At 36.5% G+C, this 25227-nt stretch overlaps 1 protein-coding gene across 1 annotated transcript in view; it reads left to right on the top strand.

Annotated features, from left to right (window-relative positions):
* The window catches only part of COL19A1 (collagen type XIX alpha 1 chain), a 184603-nt gene that overhangs the window by 147779 nt on the left and 11597 nt on the right, over nt 1-25227 (top strand). The window contains exons 33-48 of the mRNA XM_005518585.3: nt 787-840; nt 3848-3901; nt 4823-4876; nt 6963-7007; nt 7618-7668; nt 7752-7796; nt 8658-8684; nt 9627-9680; nt 12182-12226; nt 14436-14480; nt 14589-14651; nt 16120-16155; nt 16302-16346; nt 18423-18593; nt 19524-19590; nt 21421-21576. Of these exons, the coding sequence (XP_005518642.1) occupies nt 787-840; nt 3848-3901; nt 4823-4876; nt 6963-7007; nt 7618-7668; nt 7752-7796; nt 8658-8684; nt 9627-9680; nt 12182-12226; nt 14436-14480; nt 14589-14651; nt 16120-16155; nt 16302-16346; nt 18423-18593; nt 19524-19590; nt 21421-21576 (1012 nt within the window). The remainder of the gene's footprint in view (nt 1-786; nt 841-3847; nt 3902-4822; nt 4877-6962; nt 7008-7617; nt 7669-7751; nt 7797-8657; nt 8685-9626; nt 9681-12181; nt 12227-14435; nt 14481-14588; nt 14652-16119; nt 16156-16301; nt 16347-18422; nt 18594-19523; nt 19591-21420; nt 21577-25227) is intronic.

Raw genomic sequence — 25227 nt, 5'->3', positions numbered from 1 at the left:
GTTCTTACCTTTGTGAGACCTGACTTTTTTGTCTGACCTGTATCCCTGTGGCATTGAGGAGCCTAAAGGTTAAAATTATTTTTATGTTTCAGGACTCTTCATGTGTCAGTTTGCCTTTTCTCTAGGTTCAGTGAGCAAAATAGCCTGAGTTGTATCTCAGGTGCAATACCTTTTCCGTGTCTCCATTAAATCTGGCTCAGATCTGACTGCCCAGCAGTGTTTTGCTATTTATAGACTCATTTTAGGTGAGTCAGTCACATGAGAATCCTGCAGCAAGGAGGCAAACTTTCCATGTCTCCTCCAAGTGTGCAACACAGCTGGACCACCCTGTGCCTATGCACCCTGTTCTCATGGGAGTAACTCAGCCATTTCCCTGGGACTTGAGGTTTCACTGATGTCCATCAAAATCCTGCTTCACTGGGATCAGATAAAAAGCCATAGGGTTTGACACATGGATGTCTCCTATCGTTGAGACTAATTCCATGGAAGTGAACCTTCTCCATTTCAGCAGGAATGCTGAAAGCTCTTTGGTGTTAATGTCTCCATCTTAAGGTCTTTTGAGTATTTTGCCTCCTAGGTACAAACCACTCATTTCCTTTTGCCTTGCTGGAAGGTATATTTGAAAACTTTCGGTTAGTTTTGAACCTTTGCTTTATGTTTTAAGCACTATGGCTGTAAGGGCATCATGCTAGCATGTATTGAATGTGGGTTATAAAATGCCCTACAGAGCATGGAATTCATTGTTCTCTGATAGAAAATATTTGTTTAAATGTTATGTTTTCATAGGGAAGCAAAGGCGAACGTGGGTTTCCTGGGCTTGCGGGAGAAAAGGGCGATGAGGTAAAATTACTTGATTTCCACAGTGATAATGTTCTTATCTGAACCTGAGTAAAGACATAGACTGAAAATGAAATACACAGGATGTCATTTAGTTCTTTAAAACTGCTGAGGTAGTAATGTAGTGCAATAGCCCTTGATTCTGATTTTTCTACAGGATTGAATGTTATTATTCAACTAAATAGCACCTATTTAATTTTCATCTCTGAGTTTTTGCTCATTTGTATATTTTAAAGCCTCACATACATTTACATGCTAATTTTTAAGGATATATGATAGAGCAATAAATAGTCTAATGCCAAATATTTTCAGAAAACACTTCATATCTATAACATATTTGCTTTCATTTTTTTGGTTCCCCTTTAGAATTCACTTTTGAAAACTTTCCATTAAGCAAATAACCTGATGGGAACTGTAATAGCAGCAACTACTATTAAGTGGAAACTGAAAAAATATTTGAATAGACCGAATTTAAAGTATTTACAATATTTTGCATCTTATATTACATTTTTAGAGTTACTTTTATGTCTTTTTGGAGAAGGAAAAAAAGCCAAATGCCTTGTGGTGCCAAATCCAAAATAGCTGCTGTAGCTTTCATTTTGAATTTAAATATTTGCAGGTAACATTTCAAGAGCAATATCACTGAAAAAAAAAAAAAAATAAAAGTACATCCTCACAACAGAAGTTATTAAGAAAATTAATATGGACAAATAAATTAATTTCTTAGTGGCCTCAGCTAACTGAGGAGTTAAAATAAGTAGCCCATTAAAAAATATGTGGTGAACGCTTCAAAACTCCAAAATACTTAATTGGGATTAAACACATACTAGTCTCTTAATTTAGGAGCACCTGGAAAATACAAAAGGAATTAAGAGTGTATTGATTGGGAGGTTTACAATTCTTTATAAGCATCTCACATTTCTTTGGCACTAAGACCATGTTATCTTAAGAATTTTTAAGGAGTAGTAGAATGAGAGAATAAGTTTTAAAAAAAATTTGTTAATCAGGATCCTTGACTTACAGAAATAAACAGTTATATGAGAAAAAAAGCTGCAGCTCCTGCTACTGTTTTGCCCCAGAATCTGGCATGTTGTCAGCCTAAAGTATCATGCTTATCTTTTTCTTTGGTTTTACATGTTATATAGAGCTTTTTAAGACTTTGCTTCTTAAAGAAGCAAGTGGTTCCTGAGGTGGAATTCAGAACATATTCCCTAGGAGGATGGGGCAGCCATAAGCAAATTTCATTCAGAATTTACTTTAAAAATACATGGGAAAGTAACACTTACTTTGTGTGCCATATAGGATACCTCTGCCAGTCAACCCTAGGAGGATAAGGCATTAGCAAAACAATTTTGACAATTCAAATACTATTAAACAGCTGAGACACAAATAAGATATTGCAGGGGATTAAGAAGTTAATAAGGTAACAGCAAGTTTATGACTGGCAGATTTTTTTAAAGGTGTCTAGAGAAAATTCATTGTATATTTTTCATTAATGCTGTGCTAATAAGTTTGTTTTTCATGTTTTTTCACCATTTGAGGGCTGGTGAGCTGCCTTAGCTCTGGTATTTTCAGTGCTTTGCAGCAGCTTTTGATTATGACATGTTGACGGTGCATGTGAATCTTTTTTTCATAAACACGGATGAAAACATTTTAAAAGTAACTTCTTTTACAAATTTTAAAATTTTTATTTTAATTATTCTGTTGGAATGGGAAGAAATGGGAAAAAATATAGAGAAGCATACCTGAAGCCCTCTGAAATACGCTGATTGACTTCATATGCTTTCCAATCATCCTTTAATCTTTGTTGAACTTGTTATCTTCATTTTCAAAGCACTTCTTTTTTTCAGGGGAGTATTTTTTTAATATCAGTAATAAGAATTACAGAAAATGTTCCTTTGATTTCATTTTAATTTTTCATGTAAATATACCATCCGAGTAAATGAGTCCAAAAGGAACAGAGAGCACATTAGCAGTTATCTTGCCACTCTGAAAAGCTTCAGAGGTGGATCAATGTCCTCTGTGTGTAGGAGCAAGAAACGAAAATCAATGTCTTTCCATCTCTACATTTTTTCTAATTTATTTCTCACTGAAGTTTTTCCCACAGTCTCTCCCTCAGAGCACCTATTTCAGGGTTCCTGACCTCTGTGGCTTTCTAGGCTGCTTCCTTGGCCATTCCTTCTTTTCAAATTAGAAATAAGCCTTTTCTGAGGGGTGTTTTCCTGTCAGAGGATGGACAGACAAAATTAGTCACTGCTTGGAAGAATCTGTTTCTCTTTGTGGATTATAGGGAGAACCAAGAGCGTTAACTCTCGTTAGTACATGACTTTTACATGTCTAAAATTGCACCTAAGCCTGGTGTGGCGGTGGAAAGACTCTCAGTGACATACAGGCTTGTCTCAAATCCCACCTCTATCCCCTGAAGTGAGTTGCACAGCTGTATGTTTAGTAAGTGGATACTGGAGTCCATTGATTTTTCAAATAGAATACAAGCAGGAAAGTAGATCATTAAATACTATGTAAAATGTCATGTTCAATTACCAAAAAGCCAAACCAAAAACGAGGCAGAAAGTACCATTTCATTCAGATACCATCAGGTAATATTGAGAAGCCTGAGTAAATGTCTTCTCACCTGAAAGAAAAAAAGCCTTTTAATAAAAGAAAATAGAAAATTAATCTTTAAGGAAAAGCTTAACAGCTGTTCTTATCTGCACAACCAAAGACAAAACTACGTACAAAATATAGGCTAAAAATGTTAAAGAAATGTTGAAGGACAAGTGGTGTTTATCACTCAAGCAAGAAGCTGCCTCTGACCTGGTTCAATGATAACCTGGTTCTCTTCTCTGCCTGGTGGGGTGGTTATTTTTTTAGCCATTATGAAGAATAATGCCCACATTTTAGAAGAAAATGCACTGTAATACAAGTACAGTACTGCTGGACAGGCTGAATATAAGTCTTTTTGCAGTATAAGTGGGAGAGGAACTTTTAGACATGTTCTTTTAATTTCCAGGGTCTTCAAGGTGCTCCAGGACTGCCAGGTATACCAGGACCCAGTGGCCCATCTGTAAGTATGTGGTATCAACAGTGACCTGATTTATTTCTGTAGGCGTTGCTATAACTGCCTAGTCTCTGGTCCTTTCTTTAAACTTTTAGGAGAGTAATAATAAAATCTTACCCATTCTGCCTCTAGTAAAGTAAACAGTACTGGTGTTGATGTTACTGAAAATATTGTAATTGTCTGGACTCAAAGTTTATGGAACTTAAATAGATTTGAAGTTTTGACATGACTAGAGAATCTGTGGGGTTACATGATTTATGATGTGCAAACTTGCAGTGGATTATGTATTTTTACCCAAGTTAGAGTCATGTTAGTAATAAAATCTAAAAATAATTCCAGCTAGTCATTCTGAAAAAAAAACCTAGTGCCAAAACAAATGGCTTAGTTTCACAATTCAAAACCAAAGAATGAGAAGAAGCTGACAATATTTAAAGACACTGAAATATATCATTACAATTGTTGGTATTACTGGGAAAGGTCGTCTTTGAAATTTTTTCAAATATTTTTTTCTACATATGGGATGGAATCACATTACTTAGTATGGTCATTATTCATTCCTAGTTTTCATGACAATACTAATATGTCTCTCAAAAACTGTAGCACATTTAAGAAGTTTAATGTGGAATACATAAACTGGCATTTAACAGTAAAACATGATTCTCAGCTGTATCAAGATGTGTCAAATAGGGTCGCCACTTTTAGTTTGCCAAACTGAAAATGCAACAGTGGGGACAAGTTTGACCCTTCAAAGGACTTATCAGGAGGACACAGCTGTTGTATCAAAGAGAAGAGAAATATTTAAACCTGAAGGAGAAGTATAATTAGGTTTAAACAACCTCCAAAAAGCATGTTTTAAAAACCTACTGACTGCAAAAATATTGTGCTTCATTTTTTCCTAACTTATATAACCAATTCTGTGTTGTGCAGGGAGTCTCAGGAAGACCTGGACATCCCGGTCCAGCTGGAGCAAAAGGAGAAAAGGTATTCCTTCTTTTTATTCTTGGTAAAGGTCCATGAAGGCTTTGCAATCCCATTACACTGTCTTTTGGGTTTTTTTTTAACAAGTGCAAGAGTGTAACAAGAATGTGGCATGAATTTCAAATTTTTCTTTGTGTTTCACTACAAGTACTTTCCCTAAACATTTCTGCTGCACATATGGGCTTATAATTTGAAGTGCAGTCCTTGTGGTATATTTAAGTTACAGAGAATTTTGTTTAGGTATACCACATTGTATAAGGTTTAGGAAAATGAAAATATGTTTCTGACATGGAACATGACTTGCTGTGCTTAACATTCTTTTACCAATATTATACTTAAAAGTAATTGTAAAAGCACTGAAAGTTATTGGGTGTTAGTTATTCTGAAAAAATATGTAAGCTTCCTTTATACTTAATTTACACTCTCTTAGCAATGCTTTTTTTTTCAAAATTTTATGTGTTCTTTTATCAGGAACTTGATATTATCCGTTATAACTAAGAGGTCAAATTCATTTCTTGAGTACCTCAGATCAGTGCAATACAGCACAGACAAACTTTGCTGCAAAATACCTTCTGGGAGAAGTTGTACATTTTGTGGATGAATACAACTTTTCTTTCAGTAGTACTCTGGAATTTTGCAGGCATAGCACTGCCATATCCATATGTGGGGATCCTAATTCCCTACAGAACTTTGGTATGAGTGAGAAAGAAAACTATTTTGTAAATCTCTGAAATTATTTCAGTATAACATTTGAATGAGAGTTGTCTCCTTGCAGCTCACAGTAACAAAAATTTACCCCACTTATTTCCTTTTTATCTAACTGAATGCAAAACACAAGTATTGAGAGTTCCTTGTTCACAATTCACACAAAGGTGGGATTGAGAAGCCCCTGCTCTACAGCTCATGTCTCATAATTCTAAAAGTGCAAAAGTCAGATGGCTGAGGAGTAATGAAGTAAAATGAAATAAAGCCCCAGTAAATTTCTCCTCTGTCCTTCATCTGGGACACACTTGAGAATTGATCACATAATGTGCTTTCTAAAATAATAGGATTTTAATTCCCCGTGAAGCTCTTCAAACCACTCTTGAGAGGCTGGCAGTTTCTAACAATTAGCAGGGCCATTTGGAAATTATCCTAGTATAAACGTTTAGTAAGAATTATATTTTTCTGCTGAGATAATTATTGGCATTGAGCACTTAGCTTGATTTTTGCCACCTTAGTAATTTTAAATTTGCAACTTAAGTGCCTCACATATATTTAGTAAGATCCAACAAAGACAGTGAATAATTCTGACAGACTTGTTCCAAATTATACAGTGTATTTATCTGAATTGTAGTGATGAGATTTTGAAAAGATTGTTTGGGAAATTTTATGTTGAACTTCTTGCAGCTCTCTACTATTCCCAGACCCCATGATTGTGCTGGGCAAAAATCCCAGCAGCTATGCTTTTTATAATATAGTCAATTCAGTACACAACAGCAGAACAGGCCAGTGATACAGGTAACAACGGATGAATATTTTACAGTAAAAACCAAAAAGACATTCATTGTATCTCTTAATAAGGAAGAGTATTTTTTTTTAAAAAAATCTTAATTTATATTCAGTATGTTTCTAAGCAAACTGAATTTCTGAAACTGTACATCTTCTTTATTTACATATGAATGATCAACTGAGGATTGGCTTTTGCAAAATAATATAAAAAGCATAAAATGCATATTAAGTTATCTGCCAGTTGCTTAGAAATTTATATTAACATACTAACAACTCTTTTTTTTTTTTTTTTCTTTGTCTTCCTCTCCCTCCTGGTACATATGAAATGTTTCCCAACCCAGGTTACCACTGTTATTTTTCCATAAGTTACTACACATAAAGCAGCAAGTAACTAACAAAATAAAAGCTAGTACAGAGTAATGATTCATGTCTTCCCTAAAGCTAAAGCAGGAACATTGCAGGAGAATTTATTCTTGATATTACCTGCTCTTATTGACTGTATCTCTTGTTTATTGTCATTATGGTCATCATAGCTTGAGTGTGGAATGGATGTGGCCAGTTAGAGTAAATGAGTTACATCAATCTCTTGCTGTACTAGGGTAGTGAAGGTTCTCCTGGGAAACCTGGACCACCTGGGCCTCCGGTGAGACATTTTGTTTGATATCTTGAATGTATATTAGGAACAATATTATTGTGGATAAAATGTATTGTAATCTAAAGTACTGAGTGTTGATGTAATAAAAAATAATATTGCAGGAAGGTAACGGTGTCTTTTTTTCAAAAATTTTCCATATTCCTTTTTTTTCCTCGCAATTCATCACTGAGTAAGTTCAGATCACTAAAAGCCTCTAAGAAACCTGCTCAAATTAGTTAACCTTTGTATTATTAGAGTAAAATTGATGGCTTGGATACCTGAGATCAGAGAACTCAGGCAATATAGGGGAAGTCTGTGGAGTTCACTGGACTCTAAATGAAGTGGAATAGTACCTAACACAAAATTTATTCTGGAGAATTATAATAATAAAAATCAAAATATGATGTACACTGATTTACAGGTTTCTTGGTTTACAATTAAAAGAAAAAGTTACAAGCTGTGTTGCTGTGTACCTTATGTTCTTCTGAAATCTGGAATCTTTGACAAATTGAGAACAAAAAGGATACCAGACCTTTGCTGAACTACAGGACTTGAACAGGGCAATAGTTCTGCCTTTATAATTCATAAGTGATACTTACTTGGTTTTTATGCTTTAAAGGGTATGCCTTACAATGAAAGAAATGGAATGAGCAGCTTATATAAACTGCAGGTATTTCTCTTTAATGTTAATTGCTTTTTTTCCAATCCCCACCCGATTTTAGCCCAACTTAACATTTAAACTTGCTGTTACAGGGAGGTGTGAGTGTCGCAAGTTATCCAGGTCCACCAGGACCTCCGGTAAGTGTTACCAGAAACCTAATTTCTAGTAGCTAATTGACAGAGAAACAGAGAAGGGTTAGTTGAATAAAATTTGATTTTGTTTGTGAAAGATTAAAAAAATAAGGATACGATTGGTATGTAGCAGTCTGTGGTTTGCCAAGCATTTTAGCCATTTTGGAGAGTGGTTTATTTTGATTAAATCATTTCATCCTAGCAAGTAAAGGCTGCAGAAATGGTACATAATTTGGTATTGGACTCTTTAGTGAAAGTATTCTTATACTAAAAATGTGTAGTTTTGTACTTATGGTTCATGAAGACATGGTTTTGCAGCAGACAAAATTTTGCACCAGAAATGAGAAGATCATGAGTTCTGATCTGAGTTCTGAGTTCTGTCACTGATTCACTACATGTAGCTACAGTGTAGGAAGATATGTAAAACTAAGAATTATGTTGTGGAAGTAATACGGGCTGGTGTCTTTCACACTGCAGGTGCAGCACCTTGCATCTTTGATCCTTTGCAACACCTGTGGCTTTGGTTCCATGGAACTAAAGCTGCTGTGCACTTATTTTCATTCTCCTCCTTTTTAGCATCATAGGCAAGCTCTGTTTTGAGATGATTGTCTCTTTGGTAACCACAGTTATGGGCTGGCACCAAACAACAGAGCTGTCTTTCTCTGTATCCTGGAACAGCAAAACAAGACCCAAAATATTACTAAGATTTTGTGCTAAATTAATCAGCTGAGAGAGCTGGAATTAATAATGATTCTAAATGCACTGCATTAGCAAAGTATACTCATAATGCAGTCATTAAAAAAAACCCATCTTTTCGTGTAACTGTTCTTCTTTAAATGTGGCTTGGTTTGTTCGGGTTTTTTACAGGGTCCAAAAGGGGATCCTGGAACAGTGGTATGTATGAATTTTTTGTTTTTGATAGAGAATTCCCCAAGTAGTTTGACACATGGTACTTCCAAAGGACAATAAGAAACTCAAACCAAAACCTCTTAGCAGTGACAGCAAAACATGGAGCTGTGAGACAGTTTTCTAAAACAGTTTAATAATTTGTCTTCAAAAAAATTCACAAAGCCTCTTTTTTTTTTTTGTTTCACCACAACGCCTGGAAGCTGAAAACATCTTTCTGTACCAGCACCCACTTTCTACTCAGAAAACACCAAGTACCAGGGTTTAAGTGGGAAATGTGAAATCTGTCAGAGATTTCAGGAAATCCAGACAGCAATTTCCCATGGCTTTTGATTTAACTAAGAATTGCTGAAATACTGGAATTGTTGGCTGTAGGTTAAATGTCCATGGTAAATTATCCATTTTCTTTCAAAAAATAATTGAAAGGACCTCCCCACTCTACTCTAAATGTTAAACTGATATCTCCATTGGAGCATGTTTACAGTTTTCTTTCAAACCTTGAAGACTACCCAGGGATGCAGCCTGTGTGTCCCCTGCTGCAGAGTAATCTTTGTTTAGGGAAGCAAGCACAGAATTGCCCAGAGGTTGGTTCTCTGGCTGACAGTGTTTGCTTACATCCCAGGACTGCACTGCCTGCAGGTGCTTCAGAGGTGACCTTGGCTTGCATGAGCCCTGGAGCAGTCTTCTGTATTACATCTTTCATCAAAACTAAACCATTGAGCCAAATACTCACACAGAACCCCTGGGAAAAGCTTAATATGCAAATCAGTAAAATGAGTCATAACAAAATCTGTTTACCTAATATCTGGTTAGCTGTTTTAGTGATCCCAAGTTAAATAATCTGCTATTGCTTACTGTTCAACATTTCCAGTGTTGAGTAAAAAAATTCTAATGTATGCAATCTTTTAATTAAAAAAAATAAAAAAACAGGGAGACCCAGGACCAATGGGATTACCAGGACTGGAAGGACTCCCAGGGGAAAAGGTAGGACTCTTAAAAAGGAGGCACAATTTCTTAGTGGCCACTATCTGCAACTAAATGTCTTCTGAAGCCTTGTTTGGTTTATTCTTTGTAAATTAGTGTTTCTGTGAGAAAAATCTTTGCGTACTTATTTATATTTTCCTTTTTTGCTTTAGCGTGGGTGTAAATAATATACTCACTGAACATAAAATTTCATTTTCTGCAAATGGAAAATTGTGTGTAGGAGGTCTTGTAATATTCTTGGTAGAATACTACTGTACTTGACAGTAATATAGTTAATATTTTCCTATGTATGGTTCTTGTTCTCTCCTGAACATCATCTTGTGTTTACAGTCCATCTGTCTTGTTCTCAGCCTTTTGCTTTCTAATTGTGGAGACTTATTGCAAATTTAGAAAAAAGCTTTTCATAAAAGGCTAAAAAAGTCAAGATTTTGGTATTCACTTCTAAATATTACAAAATACAAATCATTTAGCAGAGAATAAAAAAAATCTGTAAATATGCTTTCTGTCAGCAAAACCAGTTTGATTTTCCCCATATCTTCTAATTTAGGAAGAAAAAAGAGTAAAATTTTTAAAACTGAAATGTTTTTCAGCTTTTTGAATTATACTATTAAATTACTTGATGCAAAAGTACCTTACTGAAACTTGTTTTCCATCACAAGGAAATCTAAATTACAAGTTTCCCTCTCAATATCACTGTACATTCCTCCTACTTGTTCAGTCAGTGAGAAGATCTAAGATAGATATCTATACTAGATGCTTAAATTACATGAGATGGTTCTTGCTCTGGAGTTCTACAATTTACAAGCAATTAAAGACTAGTCTAATTTCAAAATGAACAAACACAGGGAGACATTACAGGTCTAACTGAGACAAAGTGGAGACAGGAATTAAATAAAGGGAATAAGCAATGGATCATATCATATAAACCAGCTGAGTGTTTGGCCTTTTCCCAAAGCAAAATATCTAGTTTCCTTAACTAAATTAGGTCAAAATTTCACATTTGTGGTGCAAAGAAGTGAACAAAATCTCACAGCCTGCCAGTTCCAACAGTATAGTGCATGCTGGATTTTAATTTAGAGCCATGATGCTTCTCTGTGTAGTAGAATGTCATCTTCTACAGACAACATTGGCTGTAATTTCATGAACTACCTTAAGAGCCTCATGTCCTCTGGATAAAATGTGCTGACAGTGGCTGGTGCAGCTGTGCTGCAAGCCACACTGCTGAAAGGACCAGAATAACCCTGAAAAGAAAAAAACAAATTGTTGCAAGGGAGGTGTTAGGCATTTTTAGTTTCACTATCATAGCCAGCATATAGGGAAAAAATACCACAAGTTCTGTCTCTGGAATAACCACTGGGGCAGAGTGCAGAGCTCCAGACAATGTTGCCCTGCCTGCTGCAGGCACTCAGTGCTCCCCACTCGGTGTTCCAGGGGTGCAGGTTGTGTTCCTCACGGGGTGACTACTGCCAGCCTCCAGAGCAGGACAGGTTGAGCTGTGTCCTGTAAGCTGCTTCCTCCAAACACGAGGTCAGACATGGAACTTGTCATCTCTTACACTTTGTGTGAGGGAGTGAAGTGTTTCTAATCAACAGCAAGATCATCATGCACCTGAACAAAATGATGAGACAAACCACCATTGCTTGTAAGAACAGAAACCAAAAATCCCAAAACTTCCTGGGCCTCTCATACAGAACACAACATGGCTGTAGCTATGCTTACAGAGCTTAAGTACATCTGCTCCAGGTAACATAAACCCATCTCAGAAAAATACTCTCCTGTTAGTATGGCTTCATTAGTGCCAAGGGTTTTCTGACATAAATTTAGAAACTTAACCAGCCTTACAGTAGCAGAGCATAGCATTGTAGACCAACATGTCAGCAGTGGGTAAATACCTCTGGGTAGAGTTTGACCGCTTGATGAGCTCTGTCTGTCAGCTTTGGATTACAGTCCTGTCGAGAAAGATGAATCTGTGCCTGTAACTCATCACTTCTAGCCAAAAGAACAGCACTGTCCTAGCTTAAAAGCATAGATGAAGCTAACTGTGTGCTTAAATGAGAGCCTTTGCCCTGAGAAGGCCATGGCACAAGCAGAGGACATTGGCTTGTAGTAAATGGATGACTGGGTAGCAGGAAAGAAAAAACCTCTTTGAAAAGTACATCTTAAATATGGGGATGTTGATATGAAAGTGAATTACCCTGTTGGTCATGACCACAAATTATAATTATTTGGAGAACTACAGGTAAATCAGGGACTTTCCATCCCTTTTCAAGGGAGGCCTCGCACAGAGTCAAAGGAAAACATTATGTGAGAGAACCTAAACAAAGGACTGTGGTTACTTGCTCAAGTCTGTATAATGAGCCAGTGGCACAGATAAATATTTAGGCATTTAGCCTGGCTCTTGTCCTCATTTTCAGTTCACTTCCTTGGGTTTTAATGGGAATCCAGCAAGAAACTTCTGGTTTGATTGTTGTAGTTTAAACATAGGTTTATATTTTCTTCAGGGTGACCGTGGACCAGCTGGAGCACCTGGAGTGTCAGGGACACCGGTATGTATATTCTTTAAAGAAAACTCAGGTGTGTAGAAGCTGAAAAAATAGGTCAAGCAAGGTGCTGATCTGTAATCTCAGTCACTGTGGAACACCAGTGATTGGCTTATGCTTTATATGTAGGTGTGAGGATTGTGAGTTTTCCCTAAAGAAATTAGAGTTTTAATGGTGGCAAGGGTTCATATTGTTATTAAATTGACAAGAGTGAGTGGGGTGAATACATGATTAAGCTGGAATTCAAAGCTGCATATGCTTAGTTAAGAAATGTGAAATTCTTCTCATTGCCTCTGTTTAACATAGATAAAGATGTTTTTTGTGTTCCTGGGCATGCACAAATGTCTGAGCATCTTTCTATCACAAAGAAAAATCATGAACATTAGTTATTGCAACCCACAAGGATCTGCATATCAGGTCGATCAAACATTTGCTTTAGGGGAATGCTTTGTCAGCTATTTACATGTGGTATTCAGAGAAGTTTCTGAAAGTCATAGAGGAACTTTGTTGTAGGTGAAAGTAAAAGTAGCTAATAATAAATTGAAATTATAATTATTCGTTTGTGTTCCTAAAGGAAATGAAGATATTAGATTGCATTCACAGTTTAATAAAAAAGTTTATCCATCTTTCAGGAGGCAATTTAGAGTTATTTATATGCAAATAGATTTATTATTAAATTTTGGCGGCTACCAATACATTCAGGAGCTGTTTAAATTATAAATATGTGTTTCATGAAATAAAGAAGAGTATGTGTCTACACACTCCCATTTCCATTAGCCACTGATTTAGTCTATAAGCCACTGATTTAGTCTATATACTGTGAGTTCCAAGAGAGAACATCATCTTAAATAGCCTAATTTCATCGGGTTTTCCTAAAAGAATTGCACATTTAAGGGGAAAAGTATTTCTCTGAGCTTTATAGCAGATGTAAGAATTTCAAAGCTTGTTGTTCTGAAACAGATTTTACACTGTTAGTAATAACCCTGTAAATGGTTAGAAAGGTCACAGTTGTGCATTTTCTATGAATTTCCCACTGGATATGTCTCAAGTTATTGGAGGTTCTCTATTTAAGTTGGATATGAAATATTTAATGAGGTCCCTTCTTCACTGAAGGAGTTGCATCTGTTGACTATATTTAGTTCTAACAAAATCCACTGAAATAAAACATTTTCTTCTGAAAAAAATTGTTCACTTTCACATTTTATGCTAAGGAGTTTTAATCAACAAAACAGTGGACATGTGAGACAAATTTTTTTCAGTAGTCTAGGAGGAGTTTGAGACATAGCCACATATCTTGCTGGAAAAGGACTTGTCTTCCTTACCTGTCATTATTCCCTAGATTGAATAGTAGACCCTTTTTCCCATCTGGGAATACAAACGTCTTATTTTCACTTTGGCATTTTGCTGAGATAGTTTTGATTGTCAGGGAAGCTTGGACTGAGATCCTGCAGGCCTTGCCACCAATGCCTATTTCAACATGAATGCTCAGTCCTGCTGTTCCCAGAGTTGTCCCTGGTGTTGATGGGTTTGATCTCTCGCTTGTACAAGTCACCTGAGGGTCGTCTGGTCCAAGGATACTCTCAGGATATGTAGATTCATGTTTTTAGAAGAAGGGTATCCTACAAAAAAGAGACATTTAAATGATGTCATAAGATTGGTAATTCTGGCAGCTGAACATAAAATTACAATAAAAGTGGCCAAAAACTATCATGAAGAAAATTTGCAAAAGGCATTAAGTCAATAGTGAAGTCACATTAAAAAAAAAAAAAAAATGAAAAAAAGTCAGGACTAGAAATTACCTGAAGGAAAAAATTTTGATTTTACATATACACTGAAAAACTTTGATCTGACTACGACTTCTCAAGGTGGAAATCGTGGTGTTTGAAAAGGAAATTTCATAAAAGCATCTCAGTATTCAGAAAGGGTAAACAAAACCAAACTACTGAGTAAACAGAGCATGTTAACAGAGCCTGTTCATTAAATATGACAAGATAATATAAGAGACTGTTCATTAAATATGACAGAAATCTGGTAAAAGATTTCTTTTTCCTTTCTTAAAGCATTAATGAACAATACCATGAATATTTCTCTCATATATACATATATATATATAAATATATATATATATATATAAAATACTCTCTAATTTTTGATGTAGAGAAAAATTGTATTTGGCTTCCTAATAGTTTGAATCTGTAATATTCTCTTTTTGCAGGGAAAGCCAGGATCCCCTGGGTCCCCAGGGTTGCCAGGAGAACCTGTAAGTACAGATTTGAGTTCTGGATTTTTACAATAGCAAACAAATATTTCAGACACTTAATGTAAGATTTCTCATGCAGATTTATATGTGTGTTTTCTTCTTTCTTAGGGTGAAAGAGGACCTATAGGAGATATAGGCTTCCCTGGTCCAGAAGGGCCACAAGGAAAACCAGTAAGCAATTCTATACTGAATATATATTTTGTGTTTTAGTTTATCAGAAGTTACAAAAGAAAGGACATTACATCTTGCTTTGTGTTAGAGTAGGTAACATGTGAAGAACACACAGAGCTGCACTGCTCAATATTAATCATCCAAAAAAGAATTTCTGGTATTGTGGTGTTTTAATAGTTAATGTTCCTGAGATGTTGCCTTTAAAGGTCTTATGTAGGTCATTTGGATCTTGTTGACATAAAGTCCCCTCTTGTACTTTTTCCAGGGGTAGAATATGAACCCAGATACTCAGCACAGTCAGTAAAAGATGGGGTGACAGAATAGGTCCTCAGTTTCAGTTTAGATAAAGAAGCGTGTGCTTCATGACTGAATAAACTTTGAGACTCTTCTATATACAGGGGGTGCAACACTGCAGCTGAGGTATTTTGTGTTCACTCAGGAGATGTCTAATCTGCTTCCTTTAGGTAATAAAAGTGTGACAGCAGTGTAGTCAGCACTGTCTGAGCTGGTTTTAAAAACCTAGTTTATATTCTAGAAGGGGTTCAGTAAGGGTAGTGCAAGACTCATTATCTCCCCTGAATCTTGCTGGTTTGGGGATGAACATGAGCAGCAGACCTTTGCAGCTTGTCAACACATCTCCACATTACACCTCTGCCTTGGAAGAAGAGACAATTTCTGTAGTTACTGCATCAAATTAGCCCAAGGTGCCTAATCTGTGCAAAACTCCACAGTATATGAAGAGAAAGAAATTAAAGAGAAAGAAAGAATTCCTGGTGTCTCTGCTCAAACAAGTTGTCCTTTCTCACTCAACGAAACAGCTGTGAGTTTGCTACATGTGCAGATCCATAAATATCCTACTAAATTAAACGCTGCCAGAGCATTTATCTTGCAATTATCTGGCATTGTGCAATTGTTAATATACTCTCTGACATTATTTTGGCCCATACCAGCTAGGACTCTCAGAACATGCCACATTCCAGTCTGGAGGATAATGTGGGCCTGGAACAGTTTCTAGCAGGTGCTATGAATGCAATCACCCTGTTTGGGGAAGGAAATAGCTTTAACCCAGGAGACCAAAACTGTGCCATGCTACAAGTTCTAAGCATCAAAGAATGGATCTGGACTTATAATAGTAAGGCACAGTCTCTGTAAGAGCAGAAGGGTAATTTGGTGCCAAGGCTAATATCTAGAATAAAAGAAATCTCTCCCATGATTGTATTATGACTAGCTGGGACTGAAAAAGTGCATGTACATGTCCACAAATATTCCACATTTGCAAAATTTCCCTATAATTTGTCGTTTAAAGTTGGATGATCATTAGATTTGGTGCACATTTTGATGCTCTTTGTATTTCTGTATTGTAGTTACACAAACTGCTGCTTCAGAACATTTACTGATACGGCACCAAACACTGAGCTTTACCCTTTTCATTTTTAAAACATATAAACATATTATTTTTTTTTCTCAGGGAATCAATGGAAAAGATGGATTGCCAGGTCCTCCGGTAAGAAAACATGCTTTTGTGTATTTTATTCCTCACAGAAACCACAGCTGTTAATCCTAGGCAGTTTCTTTCTGCTCTGCTAACACATGAATGCACAACAAAGCCTTTAATTGATAAATTTATCTTTTTCAAAAACCATTTTTCAGGGAGCTGTGGGAAGACCAGGAGACAGAGGACCCAAAGGAGAACGTGTAAGTACCTATTACGGTATTTTTTTCCTTTTTTACTGAGCATATAAACACCTCATCATCAAATATCTTATAGGCAAAATCAAGAAATTAATTCTCTGTGAACTTCAAGCAGTCACCTAGACATCTAAGAGGTTTAATCCTAGTCACCACTTCAGGGAATTAGAGCTGATTTGGCTTCTGCATTTATAGGAAAAACACATTTTATAGACTTTCAACACAGTTGGCCTGGATAGTTAAAATTGATCAATAGGCTGAAAATTGGAAAGCTCATAATCCAGTTGTGCTGTTGTCAGACTTTGCAAAAGCTATGAACTTGCCCTGTTGTCATCCTTTCTATGGCACAAGCACAAATCATGTTTTATATAAAATAAGCTTGTCATGCTTAGGCATCAGGAATGCCAGTGCAATATCTGACAGCTTCCCAAACTCTTCAGACAGTTCATGGTAACAAGGTCATGGTGGGCGGGAATGATTATGAGAGGTGAGGGATGAGTTTATATCTATATAAACATATAAATATAAAAGATGGTCTTCTTATAACATTGCTAAAGTCCTGATGTCCTGATCAAATGGCTACCACATTTATTTGATGACTCAGATAAGTATCTTCCTGTTTAATCTGGAAAAGGAAATGCTGTTTTATTACACTGAAGAGACATAGGGGTTTAACAAGTATTACAATTACCCTTAAAAAATTAACTGTTTACAATGTTCTGGTTTTTCCTTTAAGGACAAACTAGTTGAAAACATGTTTTATACCAACCAGTTTTCTAGTGATTTCAAGAGATACAAGTGCTAGTGGCTTGCTCATTCTTTGCTGTTATCTGTATACCTTGACCACAGATTGTGATCTACCTGCTGGAGTAGAGCAGGTAGAAACACAGGAAAAACAGAAGTTCCTTCTGCACAGAATTTGATACAAGATAAAATACAAGAGATAGGAGAATGCTAGAAAGGAGAAAGGCTGAACAAAGCAGCACCTTAGGCAGAGATCACACAAAACAAATGTCCTGAATCTTGTACAATTCATAGTAGAGAGTTTAAAGAGGAATCTGGAGGAATAGATGACCTAGTTTATGAATTTTTACAAGGATCTTTTCCAAAGCACAAAGAAAACACTGGAGGCAGTTAAAAAATGCTTGTTTGAAAAGTTGCAGTATTTGATTTGCCTCCTACACGCTAGCTGCCTGTAAAACATGGACTGTTTAGGAGAAAAGGATCAGCTTCACACTGCCATAGCACCATGATTCTAGAGAAACCTGCCTTTTTCTTTATATCTGATAGTAGAGCTATCTATACCTACTCTGCAGGCTTATAAACCTGAGAACTTACATATCACAGAATCATAGAAAGGTCTGGGCTGGAAGGTACCTTTAAAGTGCATGAAGTCCCAGCCACCCTGCCATGGGCCTTTCATCAGACCAGGTTGCTGTAAGCCCTATCCAGCCTGGCTTTAAATATATTTCCAGGGTTGGAGCATCCAAAGCTTCTCTGGACAATTTGTTCCAGTATTCCTCACAGTAAAGAATTTCTCACTAATATCTGGTCTAGACCTATTCTCTTTCAGTATGAAGCCATTACCCCCTTGTCCTGTCACTACATGTCCTTGTTAAAAATTCCTCTCCAGCTTCCTCCTAGGCCCCCTTTGGGTACTGGAAATAACTTAATTAACTATAATTTTGAGTGAATGAAGACATAAAATAGTAGGCTTCTAAGGAAAGTTACAGGAAACATCCTGGTGTCTTTTGCCTTTGTGAATTTGAGCACCTAAATTATACCTATGCCATAATTGACATTTCTACATCCTTGTATAAGGGCTAAAAACTTTCTATACTCAAGTTCTGTCCTTGAAAAGTGGGTTACAAGACAAGCTATTCTTTTTGTAATTCAACATCAAAAGTGCAAGAAAACAAAATGTATTTTCAGAGACAAGGTTGAGCCTGTAAAATCGCCTTCCCTGCATGACTCAGTCTGTTTCTGAGCAGGCAAGAATTTTCTCTTTAGCATTCTCAAGTGACTTTCCAGGTTTAGTTCCACTGTGTGCAGTGGTTTTCTTTCTGCTTTTATTTTACACAGGGAGATCAGGGTATTCCAGGGGACAGAGGTCCACAGGGTGAACGAGGGAAACCTGGCCCATCTGGAGAAAAGGGGGATGTGGGTCCTGTTGGCCCTCCAGGAGACAGAGGCTATCCAGGATCACCAGGTCATCAAGGTCCCCCAGGTTCACCAGGACCCCCAGGGTTTCCTGTAAGTAAATGAAAGTTTATCTTGGTTTCTTGTGAATTCAGACAGTTATGAAGGTAGCATGGGCTGAGCAGTGGAAATTCAACTGAGGAGCAGCACAATATTAGGAAAACTAAGGACTTTTCTCAGATAATTTCAATGTTCAGTTAAGGTGGAAAAAAATATGCCCACATGATCAGGAAGTTATTTTTAATTATTTTTTACAACATCTGCTATGGAGAAACTTTATTTCTTTAGTTCCTACATATCAACATGGCTACTCAGTACAGTAAATTTTCACATTTTCCATAAGATTCAGAGCTAAAGTCCTGCTAGCTGAAAGCTTTTGCAACTGGGAAAGAAAAGGAGGCCAAAACTGATTTTCAGTAGAAGAGAAGTTAGCATTTAAAAAGACAATGAAATGCTGCTTACCAGTTGTAGATATCTTGATTTGTCTGCAAGAGCACACAGGCACACACATCCATGTTGTGGGTTCTTTTTCACCTCACTCAGACAATATAAAGCTCTAAAACACTTTTCCAGTGAAGTTACTGGTCCTGTGGCTCAGTTCTGGTCAGCAGTGCATCAAAGCAAGTAGTCTCCAGGGCGGGTGAGAAGTTGGCAGATGCTATGCAAAAGTAAAGCAGTGTTGTCACTGGACATCCTTACTGTCTTGTGCAAGTTAACTTCCATACTCATCACATCCAGGTCATCTTGGCAGCTGGGAGTGCTTCTCTCACTTCATGCCACCAGTGTCTTTACAATATTATAATGAATTTGCAGTAATGTGGCCTTTGCAGTAAAATAAATAACACAAATATATTAAAACACTTACCTGTTTGTGAAAGGTTCATATTTTTAATGCTAATTTGAGCATTTCTCACTTCTGTATCATCACAAAGTGTCCTCTGTATATTCCTTCTGATACATATCACCTTTCTTTTTCCTCATCAGGCTGATGCAATTTCACTTGAAGAAATAAAAAGATATATCAAACAAGAGGTTCTTAAGGTGTTTGAAGGTAATAAAAGGAAGTATTATACAGCTAAATCTGAAATTCTGCTCTAAATTTCTTTACATGTTGTCTAACTTACGTTGGACCTAGCAGTTACCTTATTGCTATAGCTATGCTTAACAAGTCTACATGATTCTGTTCAAACAATGAGAAGGTAGAGTATCTGTTAAACAGAGTATTTCTTTATGTTAGATATTCCTTAAGACTAGCACCGAATGGTAGTCTGCTCCAAATCATAATAGCAAACATAAGTATGTGTCACTGTAGATACATATATGTATCATCTATTACTGCAGACACTGTTTGTCTACAACATGCCATTAAGGTATTGAAGTGTTACTGAAGCAGAGACCATCTATATACCTAATTATTTTGCCTACTTGGTGGCTGACCATCTAAATAAGAGAAAGGCTCGACACCTTCCAGTCACATAGCTCTAAACTGCTGTGCAGTTTTCTCAGCAAGTATCCCTGCTGAATTCCAGAATTCCCCCAGACCACCATCTTCTGGCACAGTTTTAGGGAAGTACCAGATCCAGCCAAGGCTTTTATATTATGTAAGGTTTCTTACATGAGTCCTTACTCTGAAAAGGAAATACTTTTCTTCTCCAGCATTCCTCTAGTCGCAGTAGAAAAGCTGTGACTCAGGTTTCTAAAACAAGATTCTTCTTGAATTCCCCTTAACAGTAGCTTCTCTTCCACTGCAAAAATGCATTTCTTGCATCTTCAGTATGACTTGTTATTCTGTCATTAATATTTGTGAATGGAAACCGTATGTTAGGGATAAACGAAATTATATAAAGCTTGAGACTTCTTAACCTGTTCAGGCAGTTTTCCACTTTATAACAAGGCTATGGTTTTGTGTATTATCACCTTTCCCCAGGATGCTACCCCCTCAGAGTTCAAACTACTATGTATTTCAAGAGCAGTTTGTTGAGTGAAGTCTCTTCCTTTTCCCATTCAGATAGAATGGTAACAAAGTATTTATTCACAAAAAGAAAGCATTAGAAGGTGCCCTGCCCACAGGGCATAAAGGAGTTTTGTCTTTAGAGCTATTCCATTTCCTGTACCTTGCTACTGTTCCCACAGATCTTCCAGTTTTGTCATTGTTTTCTTTTGTTTACTTTCTATCACCCTCCTCCTTTTTTGTTTGATGCCCAGTCTTCTCTAATTTTTTTTCTTAAATCTTAAAACTCCACCATAGCAAATACGTGCTAAATTGTGGAATGTTTAGGGGTTTAATCCGGTATAAATGAGACAGAGTCAGACCTATTTTATCTAACTCTAAGGAGCACTAAAATATTGCCAAGGGCGCTTTATCCCACCAGCATGAACATTTCTGTTCTGAAATATCTACAATTAATAATCTTTGCTGACCACTTTCAGGTTTTTTACAACTGTTTTCAGGGTTCCAGCACATTCCAAGAATTGTTCACAGTATTTAATCTCTACTTTGCAGCTTAATATGAGTTTCAAACATATAAGGTAGCCCTCCATCAATGTGTTAAGTACTAATTATTCTGTCTGTGTGTTTTAAATATATTCATGAACAGGAGTCTGAAGTCATTTGAAATATTGGAATGTTTTAGTAATAGAGAGTAGTAATAGAAACTTTAATACAAATTCATTCTGATTATTTCAAAGGGTAAAGACTCAGACATGAATCTGAGTTGAAACTGAAGATCTTAGTACCTATTGGTGCATTTTAATACCTTAACATTAAGAAGAGTTAAACACCCTACTTACAGAAAAAGTAGCTGGGGCTTTGGGATTTTTTTCTCCCTTTTTTGCTGTCAGATTTCTTATCAGTATTTTCTTGTGTCTTTGATAAATGAAGAAAGGATGGCTCAATTTGTATCCCAGCTGAAGCTGCCTGCTGCAATGCTTGCCTCCCAAGCTCATGGAAAACCAGGGCCCCCAGGAAAAGATGGGTCTCCAGGGCCACCAGGAAAGGATGGTTTGCCAGGGCCACCAGGAGAACGTGGAATTCAAGGTAGGAATTCCAAAAAATGTTCCTTTTAGTTGTATCTTGAAATCCTTCCTTATACACTTGCTAATGTTTATTAAATACGCCAGGATTACCCATCTAGCTTTCTAATGATTAACTTTTAAACTTATGTACTTATGTTTTTCCAGACCACATCTAAATATTAACCCATAGTAAATGTGTGGATTTTACTGATTAAAAACTCCTAATCAGTGCATTTTATTCTAATCAGTTATAAAGTTAATAACTGACGAATATCTAAGTCTGACAGAACTACTATACCAGTTTTTGGGTTTTTTCTATGAAATACTTGAATAAGGAAGAAAAACAATTCCAACACTCTTGCTATTAAGATTCAGCTTTATATTGAGATACCCTCTTAATTAAGAAAGAAAATTTGATCTCCTAGTCTGATTGCTCTCAGCTTTGATCCTGGGAAAATACAGGGCAGGAAAAACTGAAGAAAAATATTCTTCTTTAAGTGGCAGTGAAAACTGTAGTATTGCTAAATGAATTCTTCTTACAGTGAAAGAATCTATTGTCATAAAAAAAAAAATAAATCAGAGTAATCAATTTTTCACTATACCTCAAAGAGTAATTTGTGCATTTCAGTGCACCTGGACAGTATAGGATTCTTATTTCTGTGAACTGTATTTTACTGCAAAATCAGGTTTAGGGGATTCAAGTTCATTGTAGTTGTGCTCTACTGTAGAGTCAGCCTTTCAGAGATTAAAAGGAAGAGAACAGACTAGAAGGAAAAAATATTTTATAGACTAATAATATTTTTGTGGGTGGGTAACATGTAATTTGCAGTTTATCTGTAGGTAGTTCTTTATTATCTTTTGTTAGTTTGGTCTGCTCTGGAGTCAGAGCAAGTCAGACTGGAATGAAGAACATGCCAACAAAGCTGAAGATGTGTGGATCCTAAAGCTATCAGAAGAATAAGGACTTACTAACATTGATAAGCGCAAACCCCTGACAGAAGCTTCAAAAATGTGATGAGCTCAGAATGAGAAGAACAAGAATAAAGGATCAAGAAAAACAATAAAAGGCTTAGAACCTTACAACACTGACTTCTTCGTTACCTAAATATTCAGATCACTGCAAATAGTCACCTTCAATGTCAGTGCCAGATTGTTCAATGATGATGTATGTACTGGATAGTCTCAAACGCTTCAGGGAAGTGAAACGTTGCACCAGGTTTCATTTCCAGCTAGTGAATATTAAGACTAAAAGGTGATAGTTATGCTTGAAAAAAACAAAACAAAAAGAAGCTGCTTTTCCATACTTTTCCATACCTTATATTTGAGTAAAATAGTGCCCCATGTACACAGGATTTCCATCTGTTTTACCAATATGCTCAATACTTGATTTCAATTAGTAAAAGGTAAGCTAAGTGAGAAGCCTTAAATTCTCTGATACATCAAAATATATACAAAATTACACTTCCAAGGAAAGAAAACCAAAAGTTTACCTTGCCTCTTTTTTATACTGTGAATAAGAGAATGTCCTGTAAGAGGAGCACACTTATGCATACCCTTCATGCCTTCCTCAGTTGTTCCTGCGCATGTTACTGCTTTGTGCCAAGAGTAAAAAGAAATTCAAATCTCTGAGCAAATTGAAAAGTATCCTTTTATATTCCAGCTTGTCTTCAGCCATAAAATACATAGCAAACAAGGATTCTTGGTGAAGCACATTACGTGCGTGTGTGGCTGAGCCCTTTAAGGTAGCATGCTGTGTGCACAAGTCCTAATACAGACTTGATAATGACTGATTGACGCTTCTTATTATATTTCTCACTTGGGTGTAGCCCAGATTGCCGACTTCAGGGACTTACTGTGCAGTAATATGTGTCTGGGCTGGCAGAGTCACTTGTCCCACACAGGCAGTGAGAAGAAGTAGATGCTTTCAGCAAGCAATTAACAGGACCTCTGTGAATATGTCCTGCATGAATATGTCTAGCATGCAGAGCCTGCTAGAGCCAGCCAGCTGGAAAGGCAGATGCTACTGTGTGTCTGGAGAAGTGTTTAACTTCATTTGTGGATTCACAGGGGCCCCTCCATACACCTTGAGTGTGGTGCTGGTTCCCCTGGAAACTGGTCAGGAACGATTTTGCCAGATTCCGACAGAATCTCTTTCTGAACAGAAAACTAATAGGTAGGGGTTTAGTCCCAGAAGCAAAAAGGAGAGACACTAACTTTTGGAAGTGTAGGCATGGTTTTCAAAAAGTATATTTAAAGAATTTCTAGACTCTTATGCGTAGAGTCATCCCCTTTTAAGGAAGTCCAGAATTTTTACCTGCTGGCCTTCAGCAAAGTTGATCATAGAGTTCCTCAGATCCTTCCCTGTGGTTCAGGTAGATATAATTTAATGGATGGTCTCATTAGAAATATAGTATGCAAGCAAAATATAATGAAAAATTTAAGCTTAAATTATGAAACACATTATTGGTATTCAAATAGCAAATGGTAGATTTTATATAGACATATATATATTAATTTCAAAAATAACCTATGGCATATGCATCTGTAAGCTGATGCTATGAGGCATGACTAATGTTAAAATGTACAGCACCTCCTTAAGGGAGAAGAGAGGGACTTTACTCTGTATGAGCTTTAAGGTATCTTTTTAATATCTCCTAGAGATATTAAAATAGTATCTTTTTAATATCTCCTAGAGAATTAGAAAGTTTATTTCAAGATTTTACAAACAAGATCTATTAATGTTATCCATCTGCAAACAGTCAGTCAGCTTGTCATGGGTTAGAGGATCTAGATCAATTAACTCCACTGACTTAAGTAAATTTTTTAAATTTTAATAGTAAGTGAATTTTGGTACATTAGATGAAATGCACCCTGGGATAATTTAGCAATTCAAAGATACTTTATGTTATGACATGATTTTTTTTCTCAATAGAGAAAAGATTGCATCCTAGTTAAAATTCTCTCTATCAAATTAAGGAAATTAGTTTTTTATAGGTCCTCATAACTTGTGGTAGCCTCAAGGAATCAAAAAGAAAAAATAGCTCATCTCAGAAAATAAAAATCCTATGCAATGAATAGCAAAAGCTCCTTATTTTTATTGGTAATCTCTGTTGTAAAGTTTATGTCTCTTATTATAATTATTAATTTGCATGGTGGAAGCATGTAGAAACTTTGGCTGACATCAGGAACCCGTTGTAGTGGATGTTATCTAGACAGAGTCACTTTTCTGAAATAGCTGCAGTGGTTTCAAGAGGTACCTCCTGCAAAATGTTCTCTGCTGTGGAGGTCAACGTTAACCTGTTTTACTTTCATCTGAAACCCATCTTCTCCCTCTCAGCTGAGACAGCTGTAACACACAGAAGGAATTCAGAACATGTATTGGTGGCTGGATGAGAGGACTTCATCTCTAGCACCCTCTCTGTTGCTTTGCAGTCTTTTTAAGAGCCCTGACTGCACAGTAAAACACAGTGGATACTTTGATCTTCTCGTTCCCTGTTTTGATAATCTCTCTGCCTCTTATTTGTATTAAAGAACCTCAGATTTTTCTAGATGCTTGACATGTTAGTTTCATGCAGGGGCTGCATTGTCCATGCTGATGGAAGAGGGTCTCCATGATATAGGTGGAATACATTCTGGAGCAGTTTAAATACCTTTTACCTCCAAGTTCATGGAC

Source organism: Pseudopodoces humilis, chromosome 3, assembly GCF_049639895.1.
Source record: "Pseudopodoces humilis isolate 2021_Gansu_Grassland_sample_001 chromosome 3, ASM4963989v1, whole genome shotgun sequence".
Classification (NCBI taxonomy): Eukaryota; Metazoa; Chordata; class Aves; order Passeriformes; family Paridae; genus Pseudopodoces; species Pseudopodoces humilis.
Note: the sequence above shows the minus strand (reverse complement) of the source record. Positions and strands in the feature narration are given on the sequence as shown.